The sequence below is a fragment of the Rutilus rutilus genome, assembly GCF_951802725.1.
Source record: "Rutilus rutilus genome assembly, chromosome: 7".
Taxonomy (NCBI): Eukaryota; Metazoa; Chordata; class Actinopteri; order Cypriniformes; family Leuciscidae; genus Rutilus; species Rutilus rutilus.
In genome coordinates this window covers 11,221,444-11,231,806 of record NC_140221.1, presented here as the reverse complement: position 1 = coordinate 11,231,806, position 10,363 = coordinate 11,221,444, and the positions used below count along the sequence as shown (strand labels likewise).

General features: G+C 38.3%; 1 protein-coding gene across 6 annotated transcripts in view; it reads right to left on the bottom strand.

The window, feature by feature from the left end:
• The window catches only part of mast4 (microtubule associated serine/threonine kinase family member 4), a 141,579-nt gene that overhangs the window by 103,143 nt on the left and 28,073 nt on the right, over positions 1–10,363 (bottom strand). For all 6 annotated transcript variants that reach the window (XM_084414460.1, XM_084414463.1, XM_084414461.1 and 3 more), the window contains exon 3: positions 6,496–6,623. In XM_084414460.1, the coding sequence (XP_084270586.1) occupies positions 6,496–6,623 (128 nt within the window). The remainder of the gene's footprint in view (positions 1–6,495; positions 6,624–10,363) is intronic.

Genomic DNA, 10,363 nt, shown 5'->3' with positions numbered 1-10,363 from the left:
GTTTACAGCGACCATCACTGTACTCAGTCAACAAAGTTCTTTCCGTTGCATTAAGAACCGTCTGCCATTTCATCAATAGCTGCGCAACTAGACGGGTTGACCGAATTTGCAGATGTTGAGCCGTCGCTTCCTTATTCAAAAAATCAAGTCCTGACACTTCCAGTAACTGTCCCAAAGTGGTAATTTTACTGTCAATGAGTGCTTTGTTAAGTCCTGGGTAAAGTCCATTGGCAGACAAATCCAGACGTGCTCCACGGACTAAAGGCTCTTCTAATAGCCAATGAAGTGACTCTGAATCCTCTGTTTTTTTTAAAACAAAAAGACTCCACACCTTAAAGAGGTTCCTATAAAAAACTGGCAGTCCAGAAGTGTTCAATTTCATTGGGTCGAGTAAAAAAAGAGTTTTGTCTAGTCTCATATTCTCAAGATTCTGTAAAATCACATATGCAACAGAACACCAATTAAATTCAACTGAACCAGTAAGAAGTTTTTGAATATATTGCAACCGAAAAGTTGCTACTCTACTATGAAGATGTATTAAGCCATGCCCACCCTCCTCCTTAGGCAAGAACAACACACTCTGTGGGACCCAATGCAGTTTATCCCAGAAGAAATCTACTAAAAAAGCCTGGATTTTTGCTAACAGATGTGATGGAGGATCAATACATGCAACCCTATGCCATAGTGAAGAAGCAACTAGATTATTTATAATTAATATACGCCCTCTATAAGACATTTTTGGAATTAACCATCTCCATTTATCCAGACGACCTTTCACTCTTTCAATGACTCCTTCCCAATTCTTTTGCACTGTTAACTCATCACCAATATACACTCCTAAGTATTTAAAACCTGATTTTCCCCAACCTAACCCTTTAGGGAGATCTGGTTTCCCACCTGTCCACTTACCTAACAATAAAGTTTCACTTTTACTCCAGTTCACACTAGCAGAAGATAACCCTTTAAAAGTTTTAAGTAAACCTGACAAAACCTGTATGTCACTTTGCCTACTAATCATAATTATGACATCGTCGGCATAAGCTGACAATATAAGCTTTTTTGCACAGTTTGGCAAACATAAACCATAAAGTTTAACCCTTATTTGCTGTAAAAGTGGCTCTATTGCCAAAGAGTAGAGCATACCAGACAATGAGCACCCCTGCCTGACACCTCTATGAGCTTTAAAAGGAGCACATAAACCACCGTTCACTTTCAAAATACTCTCGACGCCACTATAAAGAACTTTAATACAATTTATAAAATTTTGGCAAAACCCAAAGGCCTCTAAAACTCTCCACAAATAGCGATGCTCAACACGGTCAAAAGCCTTCTCCTGATCCAACGAGATTAACCCACAATCTAGATTTACCATCTTGGAGACTTCTACAACATCACGAATCAAAGAAACATTGTCAAATATTGACCTACCAGGAACACAGTAGGTCTGGTCAGGATGAATGACACCATCCATCACTCCTGCAAGCCTGTTAGCCAAGGTTTTCGAGAGCAGTTTATAGTCGCTGCAGAGTAGCGATACGGGCCGCCAGCATTTTATGTCCGTAAGGTCTCCTTTCTTGGGCAGGAGGGTTAACACTGCTCTACGGCAGCTCAGAGGCAGCTGGCCTTCAGCCAAGCTTTCGTTCAATACCTCCAGAAGGTCCTCTCTCAGTTCTGACCAGAAAGATTTATAAAAATCAACTGGCAGGCCGTCAATGCCCGGAGCCTTTCCAGACTCCATTCCTTGGAGAGCCTTGTACAGTTCGCCCATGCTCAAAGCACCAGAAATCTCAACATTGACTTCCTCAGACACCTGGGGTAAGTCGTTGAAAAATTCACTGTCACTCCTGTATTCTGCCCCAAGTTCGTTTTTATACAGGTTTTCATAAAAAACAACTGCTCTCTTACGAATGTCCGCAGGGTCTGTCAATAATCCTCCAGACTCAGAGCGCAGAGCATGGATGACTCTACTCTGACCGTTCTTCTTCTCCAAGTTGAAAAAGAACCTGGATGGAGCATCCATTTGGTCCACACTCTGGAACCTCGACCTGACCAGAGCCCCCTGTGTTCTAATGCCCAGTAAATCAGCCAACTGCGTCCTTTTTTTTAACAAAGAATCTAAATAACTCTGACCACCAGTCGACTCAACTAATTCTTGAAGTTTCAAAATGTCAGTCTCCAAGGTGTTCATAATCAAAACTGTCTCTCTAGTGACGTTTTGAGTATACTGCAAACAAAATTGTTTTATTTGGGCTTTCCCAAAATCCCACCACTGTCGTATCGACTTAAAAGATCCCTTTGTGGTTCTGAACTCATCCCAAAACAGTTTAAACATTTTCTTAAAGTACCTGTCACTTAACAAAATAGTGTTAAGCTGCCAGTATGCACTTCTTAACTTAATAGAGTTTAAAAACACAGAACACTGCACCATACTGTGATCAGAAAAACTCAGTGGGGTGATTAAACATTTCTTAACAATGTTACAGTGATGCTTAAAAACATAGAACCGATCCAATCTTGCCAGCGAAATCACACTGTCACGAACATGAGTCCAAGTATATTGCTTTTGTGTCTCATGAAACTGTCTCCACACATCACAGAGCTCATGCGTTTTGACAAGCTGGACTAACCGGTTACGAGAGGGCAAGTGAGGTTCAATATGATTCCTATCCAAGTTTGACAATGTACAGTTAAAGTCACCACCTAAGAATAAATATTCTTCTACACAGCATTTTTGTAAAACAGAACACAAAGTATTTAAAAACAACATTCTCTGTATTGGTGCAGTAGGAATGTACACACAAATAAAAACAAAAATAAAATTCCCAAAAGTAGCTCTTACTTTTAAGAGCCTACCTTTAACTACTTCATCAACCTGATAAGAAGTTGGATTGAAGCTCTTAGAAAAAAGAATAGCCACCCCTCCACTAAGTGAGGTGTTGTGGCTCAACACAGAGACCCCATCCCACTCCTCAGCCCAATCAGCAGCATTCCTCAAGTCACTATGCGTTTCTTGCAACATAGCAACATCTATTCTTTTTTGTTTAACCACCTCAAAAATATCTGCTCTTTTTCTCATTTCCCTTGCTCCATTTACATTCAGAGTTGCAATATTCACCTCACTCATATTGAAATAGACTAAGAAACATAGCAGCACTCCACACAACACATTACTAGCCAAGATACTATACTCTCTCACTACCTTCATTGGCGTTGTCAGAAGTGAGTTTTCTCACTATCTTTTTCAATCGATAAATCTCCTTGTTTGTAAACAAACCTTCTGACATAAAAAACCTGGTTTTATCGACAAATTGCTTTATGTCAGAAAAATAATTATTTACACAAACCCCTCTCTTGTTTTTAGTAGCTTTTAAAAAAAGTTTGATGTCATCCACTTCACAACCGCGACTAGAGAAGTCACTCTGAGAGAGACCGACACTAGAATCAGAAGACTCACTGTCACTGTCACCATATTGATCTTCCACGTCAGATTTCTTAGCTCTAACCGTTTGAGAAACGTCCGAATTTTTCCTTTTTGATGGAATTTTGAATTCACTCTGCTCTGTCTCCATTTCAATGCCATCACAAAACAATTCGGGCAGCAAAACAATAGGTGCACTATCCTTTTCTTGCATATTCGACTTGCAAGAACGAATATTCGATGTTTCAGCATCATTCAGCGTATTTTCCTCACACACATTTTTGGGATAATTTACCTGAATCGCCGCACTCTCAGCTGCGGGGGGATTCTCCACCACTCGATCCCCCACTGCACCTGTCTCTACCGCACCCGTCTCTGTCACAGGACGAACCGCGTTAGACGTACCGGCCTCGACCGGCTCAGTAACATTATTAACAATGTCCTCAGCCGCTGAGGTGTTTTCTTTATTCTTACCAGGGCAAGCACGAATTAAATGGCCAACTTCACCACATTTGAAACATTTCATCTTGTCCGTAGTAGCATAAATAACATAGTCGAACTCGTCAACTTTGAGATGCAAAGAAAGATCCAGATCTTGATCATCTTTTAAAATCATGTAAGCAAATCGCCTAAACGAAACCACATGTTTCAAAAGAGGAGAACCACTTCCAATTGGTATCATTTTAATAGGTGACACCAATTTACCATATCGGGACAAAATTCTCACTAAAGTTTCATCACTTATAAAAGGCGGAATATTAGACAACAGCACCTTTTTGGATGGCATAGAAAGTGGGAGAACATGGGTAAAAAGATTATCAATGACTATTCCAGTCTCAACTAACTCATTTGCCTTTTCAACGGAGCTAAGAAAAATGACTGTGGCACCGTTCATTCTAGAGGCCGACATGATATGTTCATGCCCAACGACCTCTCCTGCAGCCAGGCAACAGTCTTCAACACTCACCGCGGACGCCACTTTCACTCCGTGGCGCCGCGTAAGTTTACTCAAACCTTGCATTCGCGGGGCCGTCATGCTGCCCGCAAAGAAAAACGGTAGCACGCGGCCCGAACAATCAAATAAACCACCACTTTCAAACAATACCCTAAACAAGATAGAAAAGCAAGGAAAAGTAAAAAAGACTCACTCATAAGCTCCGATTCAATCGCAATCGCTCCACTCACACTCAAACAATCACACGTCACACCGGAAGTGAGAGAGAGAGAGAGAGAGAGAGAGAGAGAGAGAGAGAGAGAGAGAGAGAGAGAGACCAAGGAGGCTCCAATGAAAGCAGATCGGATACAGCCGCTAAGTAAATGACATTCTGTTTGTTGCAGCATTGACCCTGCTCCCTGTGGTCATTAATTTCAATCAGGCGCCCAACATGGAACCTGGACCTCTGTTTGCCACGGCTCAGGAGAAGCAAATAAGACATGGCGGGTTCTCAGGATATCTTCACAGCATCCAGCTCAGCACAGACAAAAGTAATGGGAAAAAACACCCTATTCTTGAATATATTTGGTCCAAAATACACAGTGCTGCTATATAATTTTCTTATGGTCAACATGGTTATTACTCTTAGACAATGCAAGGGTATTGCAGAAAAACTAAAGTTTATTTTTTACTACTAGGTCAACAAAAATATTATGAAATAATGATTTACTTGACATTATGCACTCAAAAATGTGGTCCTCATTGAAACTATGGAGTAGACTATTCATGACTTTTAAAGGTTTAGTTCCCGCAAAAAATATCCTCACCTTCATGTCATTCTATTCATGTCATTCCAACTCCATAAGACCTTTGTCCATCTTCAGAACACAAATTAAGGTATTTTAATATTCTTTCATTTTTGTCCATATATTGAAAATCCACTGAACCAAAATTTTCTAAAAGTTAAATACAGAAGTAACCAATGCATTATCAATCAAAATATTATATGATCAAGTGTTCTGAAGAGACACAATCACTCTATATGACGAACAAATAAACAGAAGCTCAATGTGAATGATTGACAGACACAAACAAACCTTTTTGGTTCTCATGCGTCAAGCAAGGCTTTTTGGTTGCAGGATTTTAAGGATTTTAAATGACATGAGGGTGAGTAAATGACAGCTCAGTAAACTTAAATTTTTGGGTAAACTTTCCATTTAAATAATACAAGCGGTAAAAGTAGATAAAAGGTATGTAAACTTAATCATTTGGTATCACTTAAAGTTAAAAAAAAGAAAAGAAAATTAGTTATTGATTAACTAAGTGAATTATTCACCTTATTTCAACTGAGCGATATTACTTCCTAATTAATTAACCAGAGTTTCTTGTAAGTTAATAGTATTTCGAATGTTAATATTGTGTTTCTCATTTGTTCCTGTGTAGTGATCCATTAATGACCAAACAGTTTTCTAAAGTGTTACCAACAATTTTACTGACCCAGCAGGAAGACTACTTCTCCAACTTGCTGCGATCCTGAATTTCTTTTTACGACTCATGCAAAGGATATATATTAAATATATATCATTTTGAGAGATTTTTCATTTTTGTGTGAAATGACCCTTCAATTTTCGAGTCCTCATATTTAATACTTAATTAATAAAGACCATAGACAACAAGAGATGATTTTTCATGGCAACAAAGGTGTGATGTCAATTCATTAAAACTGGAACTATGTTTGGTACCACACAAAGTGTCATTCATTTTGGTTGGATTCAACCCACCTCATCGAAAATCAGTAAAATGATAATTTTTACTGATTAGGTTTTATACATTTTTCTAATTCATTCCTAGCTCTATTTTTCTTACTCTTCTTTCAATTAGTCGGAACAGGTTAATCATCCTCATCGGTCCATAAGACTTTATTCCAATTTCAAACTAAATGCCTGGTTCTTTTTCCAAGTGCAACATGCTAAAACGCAAACATCCTGCAAGTCTAGGTTCATAATCACAATCGACTCTATCAGATCAGACCAAATCAATGTTATTATTTTGTGCCAATGATACAGTGGCGCTCCCTAGTGTTTGAGCAGTGAATCCACCAAATGATATCAGGCTAAACTCAATTTGTTTGTGGTATACTGACCAGGCTGGCAGTGAGAGAGGGCGCAGATTTGCCTAGGGTCTGGGAGCGCATGCGCACCAAGTTGGTGGTCTCTGAGCCCGTGGCTGACCATGCCTGCTGGGTTGAAGCATATGGCAGCAGGTACTTCCCTGAAAAAATAAAAAGATTTGTGTGAGTAAAACATACAGGGGTTGGACAATAAAACTGAAACACCTGGTTTTAGACCATAAAGTTTTAATATGGAGTAGGGCCTCCTTTTGTGGCCAATACAGCATCAATTCGTCTTTGGAATGACAGATACGGGTCCTGCAGTGGCCAGAGGGACTTTAAAGCCATTCCTCTTCCAGAACAGTGGCCATGTCACTATGTGATGCTGGTAGAGGAAAATGTTTTCTGGCTTGCTTCTCCAAAAAAAAAAAAAAAAAAAAAAAAAAAGGCTCATAAATATTTAAATCTGGTGACTGTGCAGTCCATGGGAGATGTTCAACTTCACTTTCATGTTCATCAAAACATTCTGTCACAAGTCTTGCTGTGTGTATTGGTGCATTATCATGCTGATACATGGCACCACTTTCAGGGTAAAATGTTTCAACCATTAGGCGCACATGGTCCACCAGAATGGTTTGGTTGTCCTTGGCAGTGACACGGCCATCAAGCACAGTAGAGAATGCCATAATATTGCAGTCCAACAGTCTGGGTGTAAAGCCTGAAACCAGGCCGTGCATATATAGGCGTAAAACCTCCCAAACTATATTGGTCATTGTTTCAGTTTCATTGTCCAGCCCCTGTAAATACATACATTATATAACACACACATACACACACCAGTGATACAGTATATAAATACATACTTGCAAATACAACATTACATCTACAAGTAAACAGTACAGCAGGATTCCAGGGAACATTAGTATTTAGTGGTAGCATACTGGACAAAACATGTTCTTGAAGGTAACATGGTAAATAATAATCTAATATGTTCAGACAAGATTATAGAGGATTCTGGGAGTGTCTTACTATTTCACAGGCTATGACTCAAGTGACTCATCATAACGGACATGTCATAACAAACATATGCCGATCAACATATTACAGCATCAACAGGCATGTGCCTGGCGTGGGGCAAAGGTCAAAATGCCCAGTGAGCAAGGCATACGATTTGTGTAAATACTTTTCTTTTTTTTTTCTTTTTTTTTAGCAAGCCCAAAAACATTTGGACACTTAGGGACAGTTTCTTGCATTCTACTGTACAGCTTTTCCTTTGTTTTTAAATGTAAACAATGCACCAGACGGACATGTTTAACTGTTGTGCTTGCATCTTGGGTCTTTTGACTTTATACACTTAAAGTTTTTGAAAAAAGGGGGAAAATTGGTCCTCACAGCGTGAGATGTGAATGGCCTTTTAAACCACAGTCAAAGTGGTGGTTCACCCAAAATTGAACCACAAATTTTATTTATTTCTTCTGTGTGTTTTTTGTAAATGAATGTCAATGGGGTCTGGTGTGTTTTTAACTACCACTGACTTAATATGTATGGACAAATGGACTTAATTATATTATACATATATTATTTTATGTTCCGCAGAAGAAAGGACATTATACAGCTTTGGAACTACATGACAGAATCTTAATTTTTGGCTGAACTATCCCTGTAATGTATGATTTTCATTGCATTAGATAGCAAGATATCAAACCAAGTGGTATTTATTTTACAGAAATATAGCACGAGAACACTTTAAGCAAAACATTTTAAGAAAATAAAGTCTGTTTGGTTTTAAATAATAAAACAATAGATATACTACACTGTTAAAAAAAAAAAAAAGAAAAAAAAAAGTATTGTGACACTTTCTATCATTAAATGTAAGTGGATCGTGTTTATAGTCATATAGTCAAATCTTTGTCACAACCAGCTGATCAAAAAAGTCATTGCAAAAATAGCTCAGAAAAGTTAATTCTGAGAGAAGCTCTTTTACACCATTATTTATCTTATATTCATGTCTTTCACACTGTCACAGTACATTACAGCACTGTGGATGGCCTCTTCACCTAAACTATTCATTTTACAGCCCCCCGTTGATCTATTGATAGTTTAGATTGATAATGTAATATACCTTCATAACACTGAGCTGCCATACAAATGCAATTTATTGGTTGAGGAGTCATGTCAGACGAAATTAAATCTGTTAGACCCAAATTGTATACGGTTTAATATAATAAATTTACGCTTTTGTGATCTTGCATTTCAGGAATTGTTTTCATGGTGCATTAGGTGCTGCGTAAAACTGTGGCTTGTCATTTTAAATGGTTTTGTAGACTCAGAGAAGCAAATATTTGATGTGTTATTTCCAAATAACTGCTTACATGGCAAATAATGCATTAGCAATGAGCTTGTGTCCCTTTTGGTCAAATAAATGGTAAATCAAGGTAAATAAATAATGGCAGGAGTTTGGCCATGACAAAGGCATCATCGCAGAGCTCATTTCAAATCAGACAATATAAAAGCTGATTACTACAAATATAAAATGCAATCAAATGTATTAAATGGAACATCTCCATGTGATTAAAATGGGCTTATCCGATCATTTGTATTATGTGTTTGTCCATGCATATCGGTCCTGCTCTTCACTTCATGTTTTGTGTGTCGAGTGTTCTTCAAGTTTAAGTGTTTCTTGATTTCTCAAGTCCTTTACATATGAATCAGCAGCTGTTTGTCCTCTCAAGCTTAATACAGAACAATTTTCTCCCTGGCAACTAGCAAAACCTCACTGCAGTAAGGGCAAAATTGCCTTCAAATACTAGAATACTGAACCAAATCAGATTGAAACCTTTTTCAGTTTAGGAGAGGTGAGAGAGGATTCTCTTTTTTTTTTAAATAATAAGACCATTATATTTTCTTCTCTTAGAAACAGACTTTGTTTAGCTATAGCATTGTATCCCAGACAACCTATTGCTAACCTGCATTTATGTGATTGTGGGCTCTATATGGTCACAGAACCCGGTCAAAAAACAGGATACGCAGAAGGAAAACTGTGATTCCTGTTCACTGCGAAACAGCTTCCATATAGACATCGTCCACATGACTGAGGAAATGCCAGCTAGACGCCCTCAGCACATTTCAGCAGTGTGCCCTATATACCTGATTCAACACATCAGACCACGAGGAACAGCAAGATAAACATCACGTGAAACAATGTAGTCAAATATGGTGGCCATAATGTCACGTCTAATGAAAATAGCATAATGAAGCTCTTAGCCAAATCCAAAACAGAAAAATATTAAATGAAATCGCAACTTTCTGCATTATAAAGTTCTGACTTACTTTACTTTTCACAATGGCCTTAAACGAGATTCACTGATTGTGATCAGTTCGATAAAAGGTCTCGCTTGGATTGTCTGTAACACATTTAATGTTTAAAAGAGGCCATATTATAAATGTATATTTATTATATTTTTTCCCCTGAGGTCAATTTGTAAACAATCAAAGTTTCTTGAACAAAAGAAAACAAAGAAATGGAAATTTGGTGGAAACTCTGCCTAAATTTTAATTTGCACTTGCAAATATATAAATGTAGCACTGGAACATAGTGTAGTCCAGTGAGTAAGTTTGTGAGTAAATTACAGTTTTTAGGTGAATTATCCCTTTAAAGGCCCGGAATACTTTGTTTTCTGAGTTCGGCTCCATCTCGCACACAGCCGTGACCGGAGAGGTAAAGTAAACTCAACTGTGGATGAGCACGAACGGATGAGTTCAACACAAACGCAGTACAACTGCTTTTCTATACTCTACAAAAGGGGTTCTCAAACTTTTTGGGGCCAGGGACCTCTTAGAGGGGAGAAAATTTCCAAGGACCCCCATATAATTATAATGGTGATTAAGCATATGCTTGCTT